Below are 24,318 nucleotides of genomic sequence, written 5' to 3'. Positions count from 1 at the left end.
TTTGGGGGGGCTGCTAGGAAGCCCTCCATGCCGGCGGCAAACAGCCGCCCCGCCCCCAATCTTCGGCTCCTCGCTAGCGCTGTGGGAGTAAAAACACCGTCTGCACATGCGCAGACGGTGTTTTTACTTCCGCATCGCTACTTCGCGAAAACCCGCTCGTTGCGGGGGCTCCTGGAACGGAACCCTCGCAACGAGCGGGGGATCACTGTATTGTGTAAGCAGTTACAGGAATCAGTAGCTTCCCAAATTTGTGTACCTGAAGTTCTATGAAAGATATTAGTCATTTCTATGTCACAGATACTACATATGCTAATTTGTAGTTACTGATTGGCCACAGATCATTTGATTTGTTTGTATTCATTGGATTTAGGTCTATGCATGTTGACTTTTAACATGCCATTGTCAATAGCAGGAGTTAGTTTGGTAGAAATAGTTTGCAGAACCCTATGCTAAAAGTTGTGTCAGGAGCCCCTGCTGAGCATCAAGATTCACACAAACTCTTCAGCAGACAGGACTGGGGTTACATGTTCCACAGACAATCAGTGTCCTTCTGGCAGAAATGCTGAGAATGGGGAGAAAAGCATAAATGACAGCACAATATGTGCCAGTCTTTAGGGGGAAAAAGTTTGCATGTTTTAAAAGTGAACCAGAAAAACAATCCAAAATTCAAAATTTATTCTCCCAATTCTGCCTTTTCTCTGTCTCCTGTATGCTTCCCAATGACAAATGGAGTTAGAATAGCATGTAGGTTCTGACAATCTAAGCAGTTGATTGAGGGCACCAGGGATTTTATTTTAGGAAGGTTTTGAGCATTGCAATGGGGAATTGGTATGTATACAAAGAGCAGAATGTAGCTTTTGGCTAAACTCAAATTTATATCCATGGTTCTGATAGGAACATGAAACACTCCTTTCAAGATGGCAAAACAAAAACACAGAGAGTGTCATTGAGCTGCACAACAAAACTCCAGTCTGGAATGATGATACTCAGTCTTATGTTTTAAATTTCCATGGTCGTGTAACACAGGCCTCAGTGAAAAACTTCCAAATTATTCACGACAATGATCGTAAGTATGACTTCTCTAGTTAAACTTGAGTCTCTTGTATAAAAATAACTTCTACCTCAGTATTTATTAAATCAAAAAAGAAAAAATACTCTGATATTATCTATTCATCCCTCTAAGTATACAATATTGTGTTAGACAAAAGAAACACAGAACACTTGATCCATAATAATTATGTATATCAAATTCTAAACAATTCATTATCTTATCATCATTAAGTCTAATTTAATAATTATAATAAAAAGGAAAAAAGGAGCAATTCTATAATATTCTAATAATCATCATCCATTTCCTTTTAATTTCTCGAATTTTTTTTATATATGTATTTTCTCCAGCCCCATTTCCTTAGTTTCTTTTCTTTTTTCTTTTATTTTCATATCATATCTGTTCTTTCCCCCAACTCTTTTTTCCTTCTTAAATATGTTATTTGATCATTATTAACGTCCATATAGTCATCAACCCATTCTTTTTTTATATCTTTTTCTCTTTTATTGTTATAGTTATCAGTGTAGTCATAATTATCAAAATAATAATAATAATAATAATAATAATAATAATAATAATAATAATAATAATTGTAATTTTCAGTATATTCATCAACATTAATCTTTATTTCCGGTATTCTTTTCCTCTTCATCGCTGTGTATTTCAGTGTTTTCATTAATTGTCTTTTCCTCTACTGTTTCTTTCTTTACTTTTTGTCCCTCTTTTAATTCATTCTTAGCCTCTTCCTTTACTTTGATTCCTCAGCTTCTTCTCCAATCATCAAGCAGATCTTTAAAAAAGCCAACCAGTTCCACATAATTAATTTCCTCCATGTCTACAAGATCACAGTCCTCCAATCCAAAAGTGCAACAAACTTCAGTTATAATAAAAAGTCTGTCTCCACCAAGTTCAAAAGCCTCCACCAAGTTCAAAAGCTTTCCCAAAAGTTACTTACCTCCATTTCTCAAAATCACAAATCGTCCATTTTAAAAACTGTCCAGCTGCTAAACACAAGCATATTTCGCAGCCTTCCTGATTGTGCGCCCAACAGATGGCATTCTGCGTTCAATCTTCTGACTCTATCTTTTCTGTTTTTTAATTCAATTCTACTTTCCAAAATATTTTCCTTGACTTATCTTCTCTATTTCTCGTATCTCCACCAGGTCTTTTAAAGCAAAGCTGTTTGTTTGTTTGTTTGTTTGTTTGTTTATTTATTTGATTTTTGCCGCCCTTCTCCTTAGACTCAGGGCATTAGTTATTTTTCTTTTTAAGGTTTTTTACTCCATGGTCTCCATTTGCTATGTAGCCACTCCTTAATTTCCAGTCTTTACCCCCCTTTAACTGTTAAAATACTTTTCTAATATTTTCTTTCAGCAAAATCATTCACCAACTTCTGTTTTCTTTACACTCTCCAGAACGTAGCTTTAGAATGCTCTTCCCAGTTGACTCCAACTTTTTATTTAATGCTGCCATTTATGGCCGTCATGGCTAGGACGAACTTAACACCATCTTCTGTTTGCTACAGGCCGAAAGGACAAAGCTGGGTCCTTGGGGAGGGGGGGGTACCACCACCCCTAGCTTACCAGCAGGAGCCTCCCTTTTCCCCCTGGCTGAACCAGGTCTCCTGGCAGTATGGATATTGGGATTCCCCAGCGGAGTGCAGGGAACTCCATAGCGCTGCGGTGTTGGCCATACCCCTTCCTCCAAATATCGACACCTGTCTATTCCAGATCATTGGGAAGGATTTGATAGGTGGATAAAAATGCCAGATCCAGTCTGAACATCTGACTGCAACAAAACATAATATAATTATTTTTGAAAGAGGTGAAATCTTTATAATGAAGGCATAGTTTCTGGTGGGATGCACATTTTTTTTTAAATTTTCCCTCCTTAATTCAATCTATAAAGATACCCTAATGCCCACAGTTATCAAATGTAGTTTTGACCTCATCATTTAATGGTATATGTGTGTGGGGGGCAGATGGTGTGCCTTCACTATTTTAACTTGTGCCAGAATAAACATCATCAATCTGATGAAAGCCCCCCCCCCCCCCCCCCCCCCCCCCACCCAAATGGCTGCTTAGGAAGTAGTCCTTCTCTTCATCACTAGTTCATTCACCACATCCTAACTTTGCTCTAAGTGTTTGCTGGCAGACTTCAATTTTGTCCTTTCAGAAGTGGGTTCGCAAAGCATGCTGGGAGGCAGCTACTTGAGAGATTTGCCGGCTTAACAATATAGAAGCTGAAGTGGGAGGAAAAAGTGTAGCTTGCTGGGTCTTTTCCAGCCACTGCAGCTGTCTTCTGATATTGTTCTATTCATCCCATCAGCGTTTTTTGGATCTTTTTCTGTTTCCTGACTTATAAAGAATGTCATTTATAAGGACATCCGTGCCATGAGCGGAGAGTGGCAGATACCACACAGCTGGGCAACTTTTTTTTTTTATCAGAACATTTTTAAAATCTATTTTAAAATGTTCAATGAAAAAAGGAAATGTACTACAAAACTACGAAATAAATGAAACAAAATAAAAAAATAGTACATATGCAGACTTTACAAATGGTCATAATATTTAAAATTCAACATTTTATTGTTGAAACAATTCAAACTAGACTGATAATATCTTAAGAAATACTTGAAGATCACTACTAAGATTTAGATTTATAAAGAAGTTGCTACTATTTATTCCTAAACTAGATGCACTTGATCTTGTGAACATACAAATATTTTTTTTAAAAACCCAGGAAAAGCAATATTAATTTAAAATTTCCTATTATTGTACCTGATGATTAAAATATAATCATTAAAATAGCTTCTGTTTTACTATCTTTACACCAAATATTTTCCCACATAGTCTAAGCATCTGAGTTGGCCTAGTTGCGTGATTTGTAATAGGCTTAATTTTAGTCAAACTTCAGTTCTGAATGTACACTTTTAATTTTGCTGTGGCTTTATATCCCCCCAGCTACTCAGCATTTCATTGCTTTCTGAAGAACAGTGTCCTAGTTCAGATTTCAGCTAATCTAAGAAGATAGGGGAAAGGTTTGGTAGGGAAGGTTTGCCTAATTGCCGATGACTCTAAAAGTGTGCAATAGGGTTGATATTCCTGGACGCATCTGTAATATGGTAAATGATTTAGCTCTACTAGATAAATGGTCAAAGCAATGGAAACTGCGGTTTAATGTTTCCAAATGTAAAATAATGCACTTGGGGAAAAGGAATCCTCAATCTGAGTATAGCATTGGCAGTTCTGTGTTAGCAAAAACTTCAGAAGAGAAGGATTTAGAGGTAGTGATTTCTGACAGTCTCAAAATGGGTGAGCAGTATGGTCGGGCGGTAGGAAAAGCAAGTAGGATGCTTGGCTGCATAGCTAGAGGTATAACAAGCAGGAAGAGGGAGATTGTGATCCCCTTATATAGAGCGCTGGTGAGACCACATTTGGAGTACTGTGTTCAGTTCTGGAGACCTCACCTACAAAAAGATATTGACAAATTGAACGGATCCAAAGACGGGCTACAAGAATGGTGGAAGGTCTAAGCATAAAACGTATCAGGAAAGACTTCATGAACTCATTCTGTATAGTCTGGAGGGACAGAAGGAAAAGGGGGGACATGATCGAAACATTTAAACATGTTAAAGGGTTAAATAAGGTTCAGGAGGGAAGTGTTTTTAATGGGAAAGTGAACACAAGAACAAGGGGAAACAATCTGAAGTTAGTTGGGGGGAAAGATCAAAGGCAACATGAGAAATATTATTTTACTGAAAGAGTAGTAGATCCTTGGAACAAATTTCCAGCAGACGTGGTTGGTAAATCCACAGTAACTGAATTTAAACATGCCTGGGATAAACATATATCCATTGTAAGATAAAATACAGGAAATAGTATAAGGGCAGACTAGATGGACCTTGAGGTCTTTTTCTGCCGTCAGTCTTCTATGTTTCTATGATAGATGTTACTTCTTTTTTCCTAATTATACAGTTTGGGTTTAGTGCTGTCGTCATAACCTAAAACTTGTTAAAAGACAAATTGATATATCTTTATGTTTCTTTATCCTTTCAGCCGACTACATAGTGATGCAGTTTGGCCGTGTGGCAGAAGATATTTTTACAATGGATTATAATTATCCTATGTGTGCAGTACAAGCTTTTGCTATTGCCCTGTCCAGTTTTGACAGCAAACTAGCTTGTGAGTGAACAAATTATGCCTAAACTTCACTGCAGCCAAAACCATGTGCCACTGGACGAAGAAAACATACATTCCACATTTTCTCTGGTGTCATCAGTGGTCACATATCCTTATGAGGCAGGTAAAATTTGTTTTCTGAAGGACCAACTTTTTTTGATGCAGAGAAAATATTTTAAAAAATTCAAGACTTTCAGAACGTTTTCCCCGCTTATTCTCTATTTTTCTGGAAGTGGCTTCAGAGCTTTATAAATAGAAGTCCTATCTTAATGTCCTCAGTTCTGTTATAAAGATGCACATAATTGTGGCTTAAGTGAAACCTCCATTGGAATCAATTATGTCTTTTTTTAAAAACCCTTAAAAACTATTATGACACAGATCTAGTTTTGGATTTAAGACATATTCGGACGCTGTCAGCATACCTCAAGATTTCATTCACACTTTTGAGGATTTTGTGTCACCCATATCAAACATAAGATCGAGAGAAAGATGCAAACTTTTTTCAAGAAAGAAATAAGGTAGCATTTGCTCTCAAAGCCAAGACTGAAATTGATTTGTGATACTGTTTTATGTGGGAAGGAATCTGACAAATTTTTAATCTTGATGGGGAATGGAATTTGGGGGGGGGGGGGGATCGGAAGCACAAGTTAATATTGCACAACTCACTTGTACTCCAAGGTGTTATTTTATAGATTGTGTTTTAAGTCTCACTTTTCGATGTCAGTTCACTCTTGTTTTTAAGAAGGGAAGTTTGATTATGCGAAGTCACCAAATGGATGGGAGAAATGATGACGAATCACTATACTAAGTAAAAATTGGGGAATATTCTAAAAGAAAGAAAGAAATGTACTTCAACATGTGTGATGTCTCAGGTCCCATATGTGGCATGTTCTGTCCAAGAAAGTTTTGTCTTTTACCCTGGAGAACTGCTGCCCTTTGGGTAGATATGATTGGACTAAAAAGTTGAAGGGGTGACACTGAACAAACATCTGCTGTAAATTAATTGAACGGCATCTAATTCTTTGAATAAACCTACTCTTGATAGAGCTGCCTCTTTTAAGAAATTGTTTAGAAGATAACTGGAATTAATAGTGAATGGCATTTGCCCCAATAGAGGTAGTCCTTGACTTACAGCCATTCATTTAGTGACTGTTTGAAGATATGAAGACTTATATGACCAGTCCTTGTACTTATGATATTGCAGTGCACCCATAGTCACATGATAAAAGTTTGGGTGCTTGGCAATTGTATTTATGACAGTTCTGTTGCCCCTGAGTCACATGATTGCCATTTTCCACCTTCCCAGTTGGCTTCTGACAAGCAAAATCATTGGGGGAAGAAAACAGGGTTTGCTTAATAACTGCATGATTCATTGAACAATTGAGGTGATTTGTTTGACAACTACAGCAAGAAAGATAATAAAATTGGTCACCAGCTTACTTACTTAGCAGTGGAAATTTTGATCTCAATTATGATTGTAAATCGAGGACCACTCGTACTGAAAGTTATATGCACAGAAAGCTTCAAAAACAGAAATTAATTGCAATGACTTCTTGATTTTAAACAGATGGGATGAATCGGAGCTTTTATTTTATTGGTGCCTTGTCCAAAAACAGAGGGATGCTCCACCAGGGTATCCCTATTCAAAATAATATTGGTAGCAAAATAGAATATTACATGGATAGCAGTTTCTACAGTCCCCAATTAAACAGTTTTCACTATTGCAGAGGCTCCACTAAATTTTGGAGCAGATATGGAGGGCCTAATGCAGAGGTCTTCAAACTTGGCAACTTTAAGACTTTGGACTTCAACTCCCAGAAGTCTATGCTGGCTGGAGAATTCTGGGAGTTGAAGTTCACAAGTCTTAAAATTGCCAAGTTTGGGGATTCCAGGCCTAATGGAATCACCTGGAAAGATAGAATCTGTAAAGATGAGCTCGTCTCTTCATCTCTTCAGCCAGAAGAAAATCTCTGCTGGATCAAACTTATTCCTACTAATAGAGGGAGATGCTTCTATCTGTAGAAGACTTTTTTCTGGATATAACTATGTATGCATGTTTGTGCCTTTTTACTAACAATTTTTTATATTTCAGAATGCAAGCTCTGGCTTATCTCATTTTCTTGATTTTTTAAAAAAACATTAAGTGTAACAAACATTTAAAATCAGAATCGGCTTTGAAAGGGATCTAAACATTTAGCATTAGTTTCATGGTTCTTTCCCACAATATGATATTGAATGTGACTTGAATATATATCAAGATTTATAGCAGTACCAGACTTGAGGGGGTGGGGGGCACATTTTTGGCTACATTTTCACTAGATTCTATAAGGGCTGTTGGGTTAATTGTAGCAGGTTTGCCTTTCTGTGACTTAGTAAGGACAATGTGCCTGTGCATCCAGTGCTGATTACGATTTTGCTGATGCTTACATCAGCATAGAAATGCAGGTTGTTGGTCTGTGAATTTCCTTTTGTTTTAGATAATTAACAGTCCTCTTGTAGTATGTGAACACCTCTATGCAAAAATGCAATCTGTTTGGTACACTTTGAAATTGCCATTCTCCCAAGTCAAAAGAACATTGGTGACAAAGATGATATGATCACTCTGTCAGTTGGAGAAAACCCTAAAAGAAAGCTAATTTATCTAACACAGGGGTGGGCAATTAAATTTGCCATGGGGCCGCATGAGAAATTGGGATGGTATTAGAGAGCCAGACTAATATAATTAACTCAGTTCTACCCAATACTGTAAAGACCCAGACCCTGGCCTGACCTAAACACCCAGACCCACTCTACAGACCCTAATTGTTTGCTTTATGGCAACATGGTGCACCACAGTCACAGTGCTGGGCCGCAGTTTCTGTGCTCGGCCGCTCTCGGTAGGAGGTCGGGGTCCACTCCAATGCGAGGATGAAAGAGCTCACCATGTATGCTGGGACTTCTCCGGTTCCTGCTTTCCTCATGATGCATCAGGAAAGCAGGAACCCGAGGAGTCCTGGCAGACGTGGTGAGCTCTTTCATCTTCGCACTGGAGCAGACCCTGACATCCGCGGACCGGTCACAGATAGCGAGCGGCCCGGTCACAGACAGCGGGTGGGTCGGATGCGGCCCGTGGGCCGCCCCTTGCCCAGGTCTGATCTAACAGCACTTTTTCTATAATAACACTGTGATGAAAAGACATGTAAATCAGAGAATGGAGTAGTTACAGAATATGGAATACATGAAGATCTATTCCCAGATTTTGCAGCAATCTTTTCCCTATATTAATAAGTCTTCTCAAAATTATATATTTTTTAAAACTAACACTGCCATTTGGACAACTTAGTTGAGAATATTCCCCCTGACAGTTAATATCACTTGCTTTGAGTACTGTGTTAAAATTGCCCCTTAGGAAATATATTTAAAGCTATGACCTGAAATTTTTTGATTTGGTCATAAAAAAATAGTCTTGTCAATATGAGCATATTAGCATATACTTGGGCTATGTTACATTTAAACCCCTTGAAATCAAACAGCTAAGATTGAGTCATATTTATTTTAGTGGATGAATTTTAAACCCGATGAAGCCTAGATCTCATTTGTTGTATGATATGAAATTCAGTTGTTTGGCTTACATTTGTCCAAGATTGAAAAGAGTTCACAAGGACGAATGGGTATCTCTATCTGCACTGTTTTAATTTTATGCTGTTATATTTTTCTTTTGGTGAATCCTTGCAAATTGAGATAAGGAACTTTTAGTGGATAAGGTTTCAAAGTATTGCTGCTTTTTTTTGGGGTGGGGGGTTGATTTGACACTTTTGGAAAGAAGATAGCCTCAATGATCCTACCTACCCATTATTGGTAATGGGTACCCTTTCCCTTGAGCCAGTCTATCTACAATGATCTAGATGGGGGGTTTTGTGGGGGGGGGGGGCTGCAAACTTGTGATTGTGAGCTACCCATTTTGTTTTCAGTTTTTCCAACCCTGAAGAAGCATTGCAATGGTAACATTATTTGGGGAGCAATTTGGATGGTTTTCAGAGAGTTGGGTAGTTGTTTTGGGGCAGGGTAGGAAAGTTTAGCATATTTTGTGTCCTTTGTGGCTTTTTATTTCAAGGTATGATCATAGAGGTGAGTTAAACAACAGTAGAACTAATTTCCTCATTAGTACACAGATACAGATACATATGTGTGTAGAGTAACCTACTTATTGCTGTTACTGCTTTGGCTAAAAGATGTCAGAAGCTAGCTCGACAATCTTTACTCTCTGATTTGTACCTTGAAACAATTTGGATTACTGTAATCTTAAAGAAACTTATTTCCTTTCTAAATGATAAGAAGACTTACATTGTGAATGGAAAACACTCTTCTGCACTTTTCAGACTCTCTATGTCTGATCATCAGGTCAATCATTAGACAATCTTAAAGTAATGATGATGATGATGATGATGATGATGATATTTCTGGGGCAAGACAAGCAAGGGTGCATATTAGCATAGGGATCTAAAGAGAGCGGAGGGCAAAGGATGAAATAAGCATCTTAATTGAGCATACAAACTGCCAACTTTTTTTTTACATGTTTTGTATATGATTGTACGGAATGGATGGAGCTTGTGTTGTGACTTTGTGAACGTTGTTTGTTCATTCTGATAAAACTTTCAGATTCCACGGGCCACCTATTTAGGACAACTAGGAATAAAAGCATGCATGGTATAAAAAGTGGATGGAATGGATTGTATCCACCACCTATCCCAGGTCCTCCTGGCGGTTAAGGTCAGGCCCTTTTATTGATTGGTCTTTAATTCAGCACAGCAAGTATTTCTTTAAGCAAAATATGGACTTATATGTAACAAATTTTACCTTGATAGATTCTAATGCAGAACATTGAACAATGTGAGTTTAAAACGTTGACCAAATGTTAATGGTATGCAATTCTTCAGACGACTAATGGCTTGGAAGAATATCCATCTGTGACCCACTTGTGAGCTTTGAAACTGGATCTTAGTATTCTTAATCAATAAAGGAGAATATTTAATATATTTAATATTTAATTATCTCCTTTATTGAATCATAGTCACTTTGCAAAGTGGGATATTGGGTAAGAAGGACCCTGAATCTGAGGCAGAAAAGCTTATTTATGTTCTCTTAAAAATATTTCTAGAGCTTTGGGAGCAGATTTTCTTATCTTGAAGTGCACTAGCTGGATGATCATTCCTTACAAGACCAAGACAACTAGGGTAGATAATTTTGATTGCCTCCTGAAGCCTGGGCACAGCAAAAAACAGCTCAACGCGCCAATCGGAAATTTGTTTCTGAATTTCCAATTGGCCCAATGAGCCATTTTTCGCCCTCCCCAGACTTCAGGAGCCCGAAGGCTTCAGTGAGGCCTGTGCACCCGTGGGGGAGGGTAGCATGTTGGGGTTGTGTGTATGTGGAGAAGAGCATGGATGTAGGCATGTGTGCTAGCACACGAGCCAAAACAGCTTTGCCATCACTGGTATATAGATTCTGATTGTCCCTCCACCTCCATAAGCCTTATTAATGACCACTCCTCCTATTAGTGAGGCTTTCCATGAGGTTTGGGAAACTAAGAACAATATGTGTAAAAATTCAAAGGAGTTTCTTTATTGCTTAATCTCCAGGGTGGATAAAAATCAATGTTTTTTAAAAAAAAAATCAGATTTTTTAAATTTAAATCAGATTGTAGCATGAGGCTGTATATTCTACAATATTTACATAATGTCATTCAATGAATCCAAGCTCTGCAAGCTGGGATAACATGCACTGCATTGATGCATTCACACCATTTCACAGTAATCATGAGATTAATTATAAAACAACATTTAGGAATATTCCTTTATCCCATTGTTTTGTACATCTATATACACTGCAGACTTTATGATTGTACCACCAGGCTCTAAGTGTGAGGAGGAAGGGCAAGCAGTAAAAATGAAAGTGAAATCTTCTAAGCATCTTATAAATATAATATTAAAGAGCACCTGTCATTTCAGATCCATCATGGCAGTGCCTGTTAATGGGCATCCACTCGCCTGCTGTCTACCTTGTCCCTCACCTTATTGTGTCACTCAGGCATCATCAGCTGTCCCATTAAGGTGACTCGGTGAGTCAACGGGTCAGAGGAGGAGCTGCTGCAGGACAGAGATGACAGTCGCTCTTCAAAAGTTGCTCTTTAAGTCTTTTTACTAGTGATTTCGAGGCTGTTGGGGCCTGGATGAGTGCCAACAGACTCAAACTCAACCCGGATAAGACGGAGTGGCTGTGGGTTTTGCCTCCCAAGGACAATTCCATCTGTCCTTCCATTACCCTGGGAGGGAAATTATTGACTCCCTCGGAGAGGGTCCGCAACTTGGGCGTCTTCCTCGATCCACAGCTCACATTAGAGAACCATCTTTCAGCTGTGGCGAGGGGGGCGTTTGCCCAGGTTCGCCTGGAGCACCAGTTGCGAACCTATCTGGACCGGGACTCACTGCTCACAGTCACTCATGCCCTCATCACCTCGAGGTTCGACTACTGTAATGCTCTCTACATGGGGCTACCTTTGAAAAGTGTTCGGAAACTTCAGATCGTGCAGAATGCAGCTGCGAGAGCAGTCATGGGCTTACCTAGGTATGCCCATGTTTCACCAACACTCCGCAGTCTGCATTGGTTGCCGATCAACTTCCGGTCACAATTCAAAGTGTTGGTTATGACCTTTAAAGCCCTTCATGGCACTGGACCAGAATATCTCCGAGACCGCCTGCTGCCGCACGAATCCCAGCGACCGATTAGGTCCCACAGAGTGGGCCTTCTCCGGGTCCCGTCAACTAAACAATGTCGGTTGGCAGGCCCCAGGGGAAGAGCCTTCTCTGTGGCGGCCCCGACCCTCTGGAACCAACTCCCCCCGGAGATTAGAACTGCCCCTACTCTCCTTGCCTTTCGTAAGCTCCTTAAGACCCACCTGTGTCGTCAGGCATGGGGGAACTGAGACATCTCCCCCGGGCATATACAATTTATGAATGGTATGTGTGTATGCATGTGTGTTTAGAAAATGGGGTTTTTAAAATGTTTTTAGTAGAAATTTAGATTTGTTATACATTGTTTTTCACTTTGTTGTGAGCCGCCCCGAGTCTGCGGAGAGGGGCGGCATACAAATCTAAATAAATAAATAAATAAATCAATCAATCGAATTCACTCAAGTTCTCCCATAGACAAAATCTTGTTGGACCAAAGAAGACTCTTTAAATAAATGCTGAGAAGAAATTGGGGAGGATGCCTTCTGTGTAATTTCTGCATAGCAAAGATTCAAGGTTGATCCTCCTCTTTACTTCTCCCTCTTGTAACTCAGCACCAGATTCCACCACAATTAAGATGGTTCCATCTGCTACAATGTACTAGAAGTTTTCATGTCTAAAAATAGCTATGTGTATTTTTATAAAAGTTCTGAAATAACCTGAACAGTCACAATATAATGATGTCCATGTTGTATTCAGCAATCAAAATAGTGGTTTCTAAACCATTAAAGTGTAGTGCCTTCTTAGGTAGCAAACATCAATGTTGATTACTTGCCCAATATTTTGGTTCACTACATGAAAAGGCTTCATTTTTGTCTTCATCAAAAGTCTTTGAGAAACTGCCAAATCAAGGCCAGCAACCAAATAGTAGAACTCACCGAATTTGACCTAAGCTTTTAGAGGTCTAGTGAAAAATATTGTAGAACATCAGTAATATTTTGAAAAACTTCTTTAATATGAGCAGAGAAAAATGCTGTAAAAGTGTTAAGCAAGAAGACACAAATATTTTTAGATACTCAGAATTTACCTACATGAGTGTGTAAATATTTTATCTTTCTTGGCACCAACTTTAGGAATTCAAGGAGTTGCTGTAGTAGTTCAGTTTTTGCCTATTTTGTTACTGAAAAATGAGAAGTAAAATGCATGTTCGCTTCACAATGTTAGAAGTGCTTTTGCTAAGGAATTATATTTAGTCATAGCAAAAAGCAGAGTGCAGTGAATAAAGCCTACAATGCAATTTCACCTCTTGTCCACATGTTCAAACTTTGCCAAATGCATGCATGAGTGGGGATGGCCAGCTAAACTTTTTTGAGTTAGGATAATTTGTTATCTTTGCTTAGCTCTCTTTGTAGTCATGTAATATTCCAGCTGCAGAAATACCAAGGTGTTTGTGTAAATGTCAGGATATGAAAGATTAAGAAGGCATAGCGCTGCGGCACCATCAGAATGAAAATGAAAAGCAAATAAATTAAAACCAGCTTGTAAAACACATGAGAAATTATATTTCATTTCCCTTTCGTATAGCGCTCTAAGAATTATTATTTAATAAAGTTTATGCTGCAGCTTGTTCATATTCTTTTCTTGAATCCAGAGACTGCCATTCTAATCACAGAGAAAAACCTAAAGAATACTCTTAGACATACTGTATTAAGAGTATTCTTTAGCTCTAAGATGTTGTGATTCCATCTGAGGCTCCTCAGGGAACGGCTGAACCTCTGCCGGCTCCATGCTCAGAGGGGGAGGATGAGGAACAGGAGGAGGAGGAGGAGGCCCAGGCAGACGGGGAGGAGGAATATCAGGCCGAGGGAGAGGGAGAACAGCCTGAGTCCCCCGGGGTGGAGCTCTCCCCAGCAAGCAGCCTGGAGTCCTTGAATGAAAATGCACAAGCCATCATCGATCTCAGGCAGAGAAGAGCAGCACAACGAAGGGGACAATTAGCCAGGTATTTCCAGCCCTAAATAGGCAACAGCTGGGTTTGGGTGTGGTTCTCCCCAGAAAGGCTGAAAAGGCAGACCCACCCTTCCTGTATTGTGGAGTATTATCTTTGGGAGTCCTGGGACCTGGCTGTGATCTTTGGCGTTTCTGACTCTGGCTTGTGGCCCTGAAGGCTGAAACCTTGGGGGGAAAGATGTGTGTCTTATTCTCTACAGTGGTGTGTGTGCCAGCAAGAAGTCTGCTGTATTGTCTGGCCGTCATGACTCTGCTGTGAAGCCTCATAGCCTGTCTGTTGGGAAGAACAGGTTTTTCTCTATGTTTGTTTTTCTAACTATAAAGTGCCTTTGCTTTTACCAGCGTGTCTGGCTGCTTTTTTCAGTTGGTGTTGAAGTCTGGGGGCACCCAGACAGAACATAAGAAAATATTCATACAACTGGATTGATACTCTAGTTCGTCTTTGTCGGGTAGATCTGTCCAAGATAGCAAGATAGCATGTCTTGTTCCAGATACTATTTCCAAAAGTCAAAATTCAGATTGGTACTTACCAAAACAAACAACAACAATAACAAAAACCCATTCCCAATAGAGTTTTCTGCTTGTTTTTTAAGAGGGAAGCCTCTATAATGCAACGTGGTTTAGACCTCAGCAGAAGCCAGGGATTTGGTTTAAACATCACTTAAAAACCAAAGTGAACAAATAATATCATGGTTTAGTACTGTTAATTGAGTCCAGTGTTGCAGGACTTGGCATGCCAGGGGAAGATGCCTGTCAATTAATGTACCCCTGATGTCAGTTGAATTGATACTTCTCAGAGCAGGCATATTTGGAAGCTAAAGATATCTGATGCTATCAATGTTTTTTTCCCCCTTATAACATTTCTCTTTATTATTTTTGTTTGTTTTTTCCTTTAAAAGAACACTTTTTAAAAAGTCTTGTTTCGTATTTTCATTTCAGACTTGGCTCTCGTATAAAGCTTATTTTATGTATATATTTATATATGCAGTATATACCTGTATGCATATAGATATATTCTTTTCCATTTTTTTGTTTTTATTTCTTGTTTCGCTTTACTTAATAAGAAAAATTGTGATAACTGATTGCATTCCTTATGTTAGGAAATGTGGTAAAAATCCATTCTCTTGGGCAAAGTATGGCAGTTCCATGGAATGCAAGTTTATTCCCTTTTTTTCCTCTCTCCCCCTCTCTTATTCTTATCTCTTCTTGGATTTCACTTTCCACAATCCTCATTAGATCTGGCATTGGCTGTTCTAGAAAATGAGAGGTATTTACATTTGCAGGTGTACATATAGATGCTATCCTTCAATTGGAATTATTTCTTAATTGAGAAAAATCATTGCAACCACTCTATTATTTTTCACACATACATTATCCTATAAAGCTAACAACGTAAGCTATTTGCCTGTGTATGTATGTCCAACCCAAGATTTTTCTCTGCTGCTTTTCACATTTTGGAATAAAGACTTTGTTATTTGCAGACAGTTGGGGTTAAAGGCATTTTGAGAATTGCAGTTCAACATATTTGGGTGAGGTTCGTCTTGGCTGTTTTCACCCAGAACAATTTTCCTAGTTACACAACATTTTCCTTCTTGTGACATTTTCTAACAAGGTTAATGCAGTTCTTCACTGGAGAGATATTTGCCCTTCTACTACTCACTTAGAGTCAATCTTCCTGAATAAATCCTTAAAATTTAACTGAGCCGAAATCAAACTTTGTATATGTCAATATTAACATCATGTTAGGAATAAAATGGGTTAATGTAAAATAACATGATCTCTGGTCATTTTGAGTGAGGATGATTTGGTTTGGAATCTAACATTACGTAGCAAACCACAGAATTCTACCCCTAAATTATAGTGCATTTCAAAAGTAACGTGAACATTCTTAGTAATGTCCTTGATTGGCATTGTGGTTGCTTTTCTGTTTAGACTTTCATTGATTTGCGCCCCCCCCCCCGAAAAAATAGGAAAAATTAAGCAGTTCGCTTTAAAACCATTACTAGTCCATCAACAACTATCTAGAATTGTAAATATCTCTTTACATATATTTGATCCTGAAGAGCAAAGTATGATTCAGTGCATAAGGGACTTAAAGATACCATAGCACCATAATAGGTTTACAATACTAGAAAAGACATGTTGAGATGTACCAACAAATTCACCAAATCATGTTTGCCCTGGTTGCATAGCTCAAATATCTATATTTTGGATTAAAGCAGTTAAGACCCCCGGTAGAAACCAGGAGACTTAAGTTCTAGTCTTGCTTTAGGCATGAAAAAAAACAGCTGCCTGACTTTGGACCAGTCACTCTTTCTCAGCCTAACTCAACTGTCAGGGTGCTGAAGGGAAAATAGGAGGAGGAAGGAATAGTTGTATGTTCAATGCCTTGCTTTATTTAACAAGCCCTACTTGTTACATAGTTTTTAAGATGCTTGTTTTATTAAGTGGATTCCTTAGTGCAGTGATGGTGAACCTATGGCACATGTGTCACAGGTGGCACATGGAGCCGTATCTGAGGACACGGGAGGCACTGCCTATGTCAGCTCCAGTGTCCATGCGTGTGCTGTCAAGATGATATTTGACCTTCTTTTAGGCTGTTTTCACTCTCAAGCTTCAGGAAAGCCTCCTGAACCCTGGGGTTGGGGAAAAATGGGTCAACGGGCCAACTGGACGTTTTTTCATTTTTTTACCATCCTAAAACTGGGGATGCTGAAAAATGGCCCAACAGGTCTACCGGAAATCCCTGGCTTTCAGTGAGGCCTGTGCGCCTGCAGGGGGAAACGGCACGTGGGGATTGTGTGCAGGTGGGGGGGAGGAGCACAGGAATTGTACACATGCACGGGGAGACCATTGCATTATGGGTGTGGACACGTACCCTCGCTATCGTGCGCGCATCGTTTTGACACCCAACTCAAAAGTTCATCATCACTGCTTTAGCGCATGGGGCTTCAACTGCTAAAACATAAAAAGAGGTATTGGATAGCAATTTGGTATTGCCGTCTTTTAAATATGGAATTTGGGGAGGTCATGACCTTCAAATGCAGCTTCTAGCACAGATGGCTAGACTTGGGAACATTTCCTTGAGATGTTAAATTGTTAAAAGTTGCATCTAGTGAAGAGTAGATTGAAGCAGAGAGTTACTCTTTTATTCTGCTATCCTGTATCTCTTATCACTCCTTCTCCAAATATATTTCTTTTACTCTTGCTAGAAAGCTGCTAGAAGAGAACAAAATCATTACAATCTTCAGGAATATCATGATCTCTCACCTACTTGGCCAATTTCTATAGAGATTTTTAAAATTGGGGCTAGGATCAAATGTTGTCCGTTCTGGTATATAAATCCGTGAAATGATCAAGATACGGTAGCAGATTAATGAGAGAGATTTTCAGTTATACTGGAAATTATTACAGATTCCTACAGAATTTTCCAAGTGCCATTAGGAAGCAAAATTCTGCCCTCAAAATTTGCAGAAGGAATCAATGAACTTGCTTTGAAGGACTTCCCATTTTCTCTTCCTTCTGGTTGGTTTTTATGTTTCTATTCCCCTCCTTCCATCCCCATGCGCTTGCTCATTGTATATGTAGTTATCAGTGAAAAACTGCACTTCCTTTAGAGTGTTAGATTTCCATTCTGTCTTTTCTCCAGGCGTTCCTATGGGTTTGATGCCTTCTTTTCCAGTTTTTCTCATAACAATATCCCTGCAAGATTAATGAGGTTGAGAGGAAGTGGCTGGTCCAAGTGGCCCTGGTAGTTGAGTACCTGGAAATAGTCTTGAATCCATATCTTGCCAGCTGATATCCAACAATGTAAAACTACAACATTATGTTATGCAAGCAATTAAGGCAAACATAATGGGGAAGCAAGATAAATTAACAGCTTTGGCCAATTGACTATTGTCTGTAATATAAAGTTGGCCATTCTCTTGGCGCCGGAGATGTAAGGAATAAATCATTGTCTTGCATATTGGCAAAGAATAGTATAGGGAAATTTATGAAAGAGCCAAACTTTTTTTATACATGATAACAGGTAAACAGGAAGAACAAATTAAAAATGTAGTTTTCCTGGGCTATTGTATTAATGTTTTACAAACCAAGGAAAAATACATGAAGGATGTTTTCTTTCTTTCTTTTCCCCCCTCCAAAGGCATTTCAAAATTGCAAATTCAACAGATGCTGCCTCTGTTTATGGAGCTTAATTTAAGAAGGCTGTCATCCTACTACCGTTCTCTCTTCTCAAAGAATGATTTGTTGGTCTCACATCAGAAGAGAGTCGTTTTTGATTGCAAAAAAGAAAAAGAGAAACCAGTTGTCTAGTCAGCCTACCAGCAAGACAAACACTTTCTCAAATAATTTTTAGCTGGGGAAAAAAGTGGAGTGAGAAGAAGTTGTTCCTATTCTGTTAATGTGGCAAGATTTTTGTTTTTATTTTCTGGACAAAGGTCCTGAGCCATAATGACTGGTCTGTAAAAAGATTCAAGTGATGGCAAGACAGCAACAAAGGGGTAAAGTTTTCTCTTTTTTTACCATCTAGTAAATGGCAGTTTTGATCTTAATGGTATTTATTATTGGGAGAATGAGCCACATTTAATCCAGCAAAACTCACTTCTGAGCAGGCATGCAAGAGAAACAAATACTTTTGCTTCTTTTAGATGGAGCTGTTGTTCTTTTCTTTTCTCCTCTGTTGATGTTAAATCTGGGCCATTGAAATGTGTCTATAATTCCCAGTTTTGGGCAGGAAGCCTAAAAGGCCATTGAGTAGGTTTAAACATGGTTCCAATTGCCCCCATTAAAAATGAAATTGCCCCCCTGTGGGGCATAAATCCCACATTGGGAACCAGGGATCTAAAGAATGCTGATTGTTTTGTGGCTTGAGAAGTATCAATGAGACAGAGAAATAAGTGTGTATATACAGTATATATATTTAACTTCATGATGTGTTTTGCATGGCATTCCACAACCATGTCCTACCCTCTGAATTCTGGAACATTGACAAGTGTGCCACAAGCACTGAGTAAGCCAGCTGCCTTTTCTGTTTTGTGTGTCCCCCCCCCTCCAGGCTAACTAAAACCTAACTCAGGAGAATTTAGAATAGGAAAACGGGGCAAGAAGAATGAGTTGTCCCCTTCATTAGCACTAATAGCCTTACTGGCATGAACCTTTGACTCCAATTCCAAACATCTCAAACCCTGCCTTCGTTGCATTTAGTTTTATAATTTAGGCTGGTTGGAAGGTTGGCCATGGAAAATCTTTCAAATATAGACTTCACAAATGAAGTACCATTTTTTTAAAATATTACTTTTTCAAGGGCTGACTGTAGAGTTGAAAAAAACATTATCAGGGCAAAAGACCTCGGGAAATATCTCTATTGGCATTTAAGCTGTAAACCAGATTTGGACACATCTGATGTCCTCTGCATGTTTTGTAACCCCCAGTATTGGAATGGATAGAAGTCCCATCTGTTTTACATCCAGCAACATTTTACAACTTCCAAATTTCCCATGGCAGAGATGAACACTGCCAAGTTCACCTGGATGTTCCCTTTCAGAGGAAAGAGTCTGTAACAAGGACACTTGGGATATTAACCAAGGTCAGCCAATATGCCTGGCCCTTGCTTTGGCATTTCTCATTCCAAGCTTCCCTGTAGATTGTTGGCCTACAATTCTCTTGGAAGACCTTTGAGAAAACCGGCAAGGGCATTTCCACATTTCCTCAACCATTATCAAAATTTGGGTGTTCCTAGAAAGTTATAGCTAGACTCTCCTCCTCTCGCAGTGCTCACATCACCCCTTCAAAATTCAGTAAGATTTGGGACATCATTTTTTTTGTCTGTGTGTGTCTCATTATCAGATGCCATCTGTAGAGGATACACCTACACAACACTCAAGAAGTTGCACCATTATGGTTAGCTGTTGTTCTTTGGATTGAAAAGTGGCAAGCAATGAACAGGTAAATCAGGGGTGTGAAACTCGCATCGTCACAGTGGCATCACATGACATATCACGACTGTTTTTCCCTTCACTAAACCAGGCGTGGGTGTGGCCAGTGTGTGATGCATCCGGTTTGCAGGTCGCAAGTTTGACAGCCCTGAGATAGATTATAAATCCTAATTATGACTGAAGCAAAGGCTGCCAGGTCAAAAGTCTGATATTCAGTTACTCTGAAAGGTCCATCCCATCACAAACTTAAATGGCTGATGAAATATAGAAAATATATTGCTAGTAGGCTGCAGAAAAATGTGTAGCATTGAAAGCAGAATATTTAGATTTAACGGTGTCCTGAAAAATATGTATGTGCGTATATATATATATATTTTAAATGTCAGCTGGCTTTTCAGTTGTGCAAAGCAGAACCCAGAGTGCAAGTGAACAAAATTTGCTAGCAATGCTTTCTCTCATGGCTAACACATTCTAATTCATCACTGTGCCTTTCTTAAAACAAACCAATGATCATTCTACTAGATTTTGACCACGTTCCTGTCTCAAGTTGTTTTAAATGGTGTTTGAGTTAAAGAGAGAGGGATGTGTGGGTCTAAGAACAATTAGGAGTAAGAACAAATATTTAAGCAGTTGTATTTTTGCATAAAGCTTAGAATGTGTTATGTCAATTTGCACAAGACTGTCTTGTCCTGTTTAAGCAGTCGGGCATTTTTTCTTTCATTTCAAACTCTATAGAATTTTAGATAAATCTGAGAAAATGTGGTTTTATGATGCCGATTTTTTAAAAAAAATACTTTGGTATTTCTGAAGCAAATGTATTTATTTATGTGTATAACTAATTTGGTATTTTCACATAATTTACATTGTGTATGTTGTAGAGATTACAGTATATGTCAATTCAGAAAATCTGTGCAGAAAAAATTAAAACTTGAATTTGTTTCAAAGGATGGTGGTATTTTTTCAGAACAGCCATAGTCATCCCTTTCTATTTGCCTTTGTTCTTTAGAACGTAAATTAAAATTACTTACTTTTCTAACAAAAACTGTCTCAACTGTAATCCTGGCCTTTTCTGTTTCTATTGAGGATTCCAACAAATGCCAACTTCCTTCATTTGAGGTTTTGCTGATCAGTCCAACTGAATTTTATAAAATACTGGTACTTATCTGTCAAATCTTGCCTGTCAATTGTTTATAAAGCATGAAATGGGAAAACATTACATTGCAACCATTAGAAAAGTGGAATCTGATTCTATTTGTACACAGACACAAAAATGTGCTGGAATGTTTTCTTAAGGTTTATCCCCATAAATAAAAATATCATGTTTACAAGAATAATACATCACAGCACTTCTAACACAAATAGTCCTCGTCTTACAACAGTTTGTTCAGTGATCATTTGAAGTTGTGTCAGCACTGAAAAAAGTGACTTATGACTGTTTTTCACACTTACGACCATTACAACAGCCCTGTGGTCATGTAATCAACATTCAGACAATTGGCAACAGATTCGTATTTACGACCGTTGCAGTGTTCTGGGATCATGTGATCACCTTTTGCAATTTAAGAGCCTCAGTGGTGCAGTGGTTAAGAGTGCAGTACTGCAGGCTACTTCTGCTGATTACTGGCTGCCAGCAGTTTGGCAGATCAAATCTCAAGGATGACGCAATCTTCCATCCTTCCAAAGTCAGTAAAATGAGGACCCAGATGTTTACTCTCCATAAGCTGCTTAGAGAGGGCTGTAAAGCACTGTGAAGCGATATATAAATCTAAAGTTTAAATGCTAAATGCTTATTTTCTGACAAGCAAAGGCAAAGGCTAGATTCACTTAAAGACCACATCACTAAATAAGCAACTGCCATGGTTCACTTAACAAGAAAGAAAGAAAGGTAATTTTCTTATTTTTTGGTCTTATTTTAGTCATTGTAGAATATTTACATAGGCACCTACTTGCTCACAGCAACTCTAGGTGGGTTACAAACAGTAAAAACAAGATAGGAACAAATATATAAAAAAATAGTTCTTGACGAGGGGTGGGCCATTCCAGTGGCCCAGGTAAAGGGCCAGCTGCCTCCTAGCTCTGAATCAGGATGCCATTGTGGCTAGGCCCAAAGTTTGTCAGCGGGAATGGAGCTGCAGCACCTGTGTGTTTGTTGTACACTTGTGAAAATCAAATATAGTTCTCGACATAACAACTGTTCATTTACAACGGCGCTGAAAAAAAGACCATATTTCTGACTTAACGATCATTGCAGAATTCAGATTCTTGGCAAACTGACTCATATTTATGATGGTTGCAATGTCTTGGGGGTCATGTGATCATCTTTTGTGACCTCCTGACATGCAAAGTCAATGGGGAAGAAAGATTCACTTAATAACCATGTTACCAGCTTAACAACTACAGGGTTCACTTAACAACTGATGCAGCTACGAGAGCAATCATGGGCTTCCCCAGGTATGTCCATGTCACACCAACACTCCACAGTCTGCATTGGTTGCCGATCAGTTTCCAGTCACAATTCAAAGTGTTGGTTATGACCTCTAAAGCCCTTCATGGCATTGGACCAGAATATTAGGTCCCACAGAGTTGGCCTTTTCCAGGTCCCGTCGACTAAACCAGTGTTTCCCAACCGGTGTGCCGCGGCACACTGGTGTGCCGCGAGACATGGTCAGGTGTGCCGCGAAGAAATAAGCTCAGCTTCTGGTCTCACAACTTTTTGCGAAGAGAAAAAAGTTGTGAGACTGGAAGCTGAGCTTGCTTCTTTGCGCCTTCCAAGTTTTCCAGCAGCTGCGGCGCCCCGCCCGGCTGGAGCTTCCCTGTCAGCAGGTGAGCTTTGGGGCTTGGTGGGAGGGCAGCGGCAGCGGGAGGGCGGCGCGCAGCGGGAGGATGATGGTGGCGGCAGCGGCAGCGGGCAGGAGCCATGCCGTGGGGCGGTGGCAGGGTGGTCCCTCTCTCCCCCTCTCTTGCTTTCTCTTTCTCTCCCCCCCTCTCCCTCTCTCTTTCTCCCACTAGCCGTGGGGCAACGTCAGGGTGATCAGCTGTGAGGCGGAGCTACGGAACAGAGGAACAGAGGCACCGACGGCGGCGGCTGGAAATGCTGGAATTGCGTGGCTGGCACTTGCCTGCTGGCTGGACCAGGACGGAGGCTCAAGCCCCACGTCCATGCCCAGCGCAACGCCAGAAATGTACGGCGTCTAGCCACCGCCATCTGTGCCTCCGTTCTGGAGCTCCGCTTCACAGCTGATCACCCTGCCGTCGCCCCACGGCTACTGGGAGAAAGAGAGAGGGAGAGAGGGGGGAGAGAAAGAGAAAGCAAGAGAGGGAGAGAGGAAGAGGGGGGGAGAAAGAGAGAGAAAGATATAGCAAGAGAGGGAGAGAGAGAAAGAGAGGGAGAGAGGGGGGAGAGAAAGATATAGCAAGAGAGGTAGAGAGAGGAAGAGGGGATAGAAAGAGAGAGAAAGATAGCAAGAGAGAGAGAGAAGGAGAGGGAGAGAGGGGGGGAGAGAAAGAGATAGCAAGAGAGGGAGAGGGGGGAGAGAGAGAAAGAGATAGCAAGAGAGGGAGAGAAAGAGAGGGAGAGGGGGGAGAGAAAGAAGGAGAGAGAGGGGGTAGAGAAAGAGAAAGCAAAAGAGAGAGAAAGAGAGATAGCAAGAGAGAGGGAGAGGGGGGAGAGAAAGAGAAAGCAAAAGAGAGAGAAAGAGAGAGGGGAAGAGAGAAAGAGAAAGACAGCAAGAGAGAGAAAGCAAGAGAGAGAGAAAGAGGGGGGAAGGAGGGTGAGGGAAAGACAGAGAGAGAAGGAGGGCAAAAAAGAGAGGAAGGAAGGGAGAAACAAAGAGAGATGGAGAGAGAGGGGAAAGAACGAGGAGGGAAGGGAGAGAGAGAGAGAAAGGGAGAGAGAAAAATAGAGCGAAAGGGAGGAAGAGAGATATTTTTTGTCCAAACTTTTTTTTACACACACACACCCCGCCCCCCCCGCCCCCGCTCAATGTTCCCCAGGATTTTGTAAATGTGAATAATGTGCCGCGGCTCAAAAAAGGTTGGGAAACACTGGACTAAGCAATAACTAGCTAAGATTGTAGGTGATATGTAATTACCTAGAGCAAATTTTTTCAATTTGAGGAGATTTATTTTGCTTAATATTGCTTGGCTGAGGCTTTTCCATTCCTACTTGAAAACAAAGAGAGGGATTTATGCTGGACAAAGCAGACATATGCTGTATTTGTTGCTCTCTGAGCTTGATAGTTTGCCTGAAACTGTTCCATAACATCATCAGTGCACTAAAGTGTTGGCAAGCAAACAATAAAGCTCAGAAAGCATCAAGGACTCCACAGTTGAATCTTGAACTACAAATATTCTGTTCTAAAACAGACATAGTATGACCCTTCTTCCTACTATCATATTCCTTTGAAGTCAAACTTGCATGAAATGTCACATTT

At 39.8% G+C, this 24,318-nt stretch overlaps 1 protein-coding gene across 6 annotated transcripts in view; it reads left to right on the top strand.

Annotated features, from left to right (window-relative positions):
* TUB (TUB bipartite transcription factor) overlaps window positions 1-6,273 on the top strand; it is a 122,347-nt gene extending 116,074 nt beyond the window's left edge. For all 6 annotated transcript variants that reach the window (XM_070763792.1, XM_070763806.1, XM_070763784.1 and 3 more), the window contains 2 exons: window positions 895-1,066; window positions 5,107-6,273. In XM_070763792.1, coding sequence (XP_070619893.1) covers window positions 895-1,066; window positions 5,107-5,240 — 306 coding nt within the window. In that variant the 3' untranslated portion in view covers window positions 5,241-6,273. The remainder of the gene's footprint in view (window positions 1-894; window positions 1,067-5,106) is intronic.
* The last annotated feature ends 18,045 nt before the right edge of the window (window positions 6,274-24,318 follow it).

Source organism: Erythrolamprus reginae, chromosome 1 (genome assembly GCF_031021105.1).
Source record: "Erythrolamprus reginae isolate rEryReg1 chromosome 1, rEryReg1.hap1, whole genome shotgun sequence".
Classification (NCBI taxonomy): Eukaryota; Metazoa; Chordata; class Lepidosauria; order Squamata; family Dipsadidae; genus Erythrolamprus; species Erythrolamprus reginae.
The sequence above is the reverse complement of the archived record's forward strand: the minus strand, read 5'-3'. Positions and strand labels throughout refer to the sequence as shown.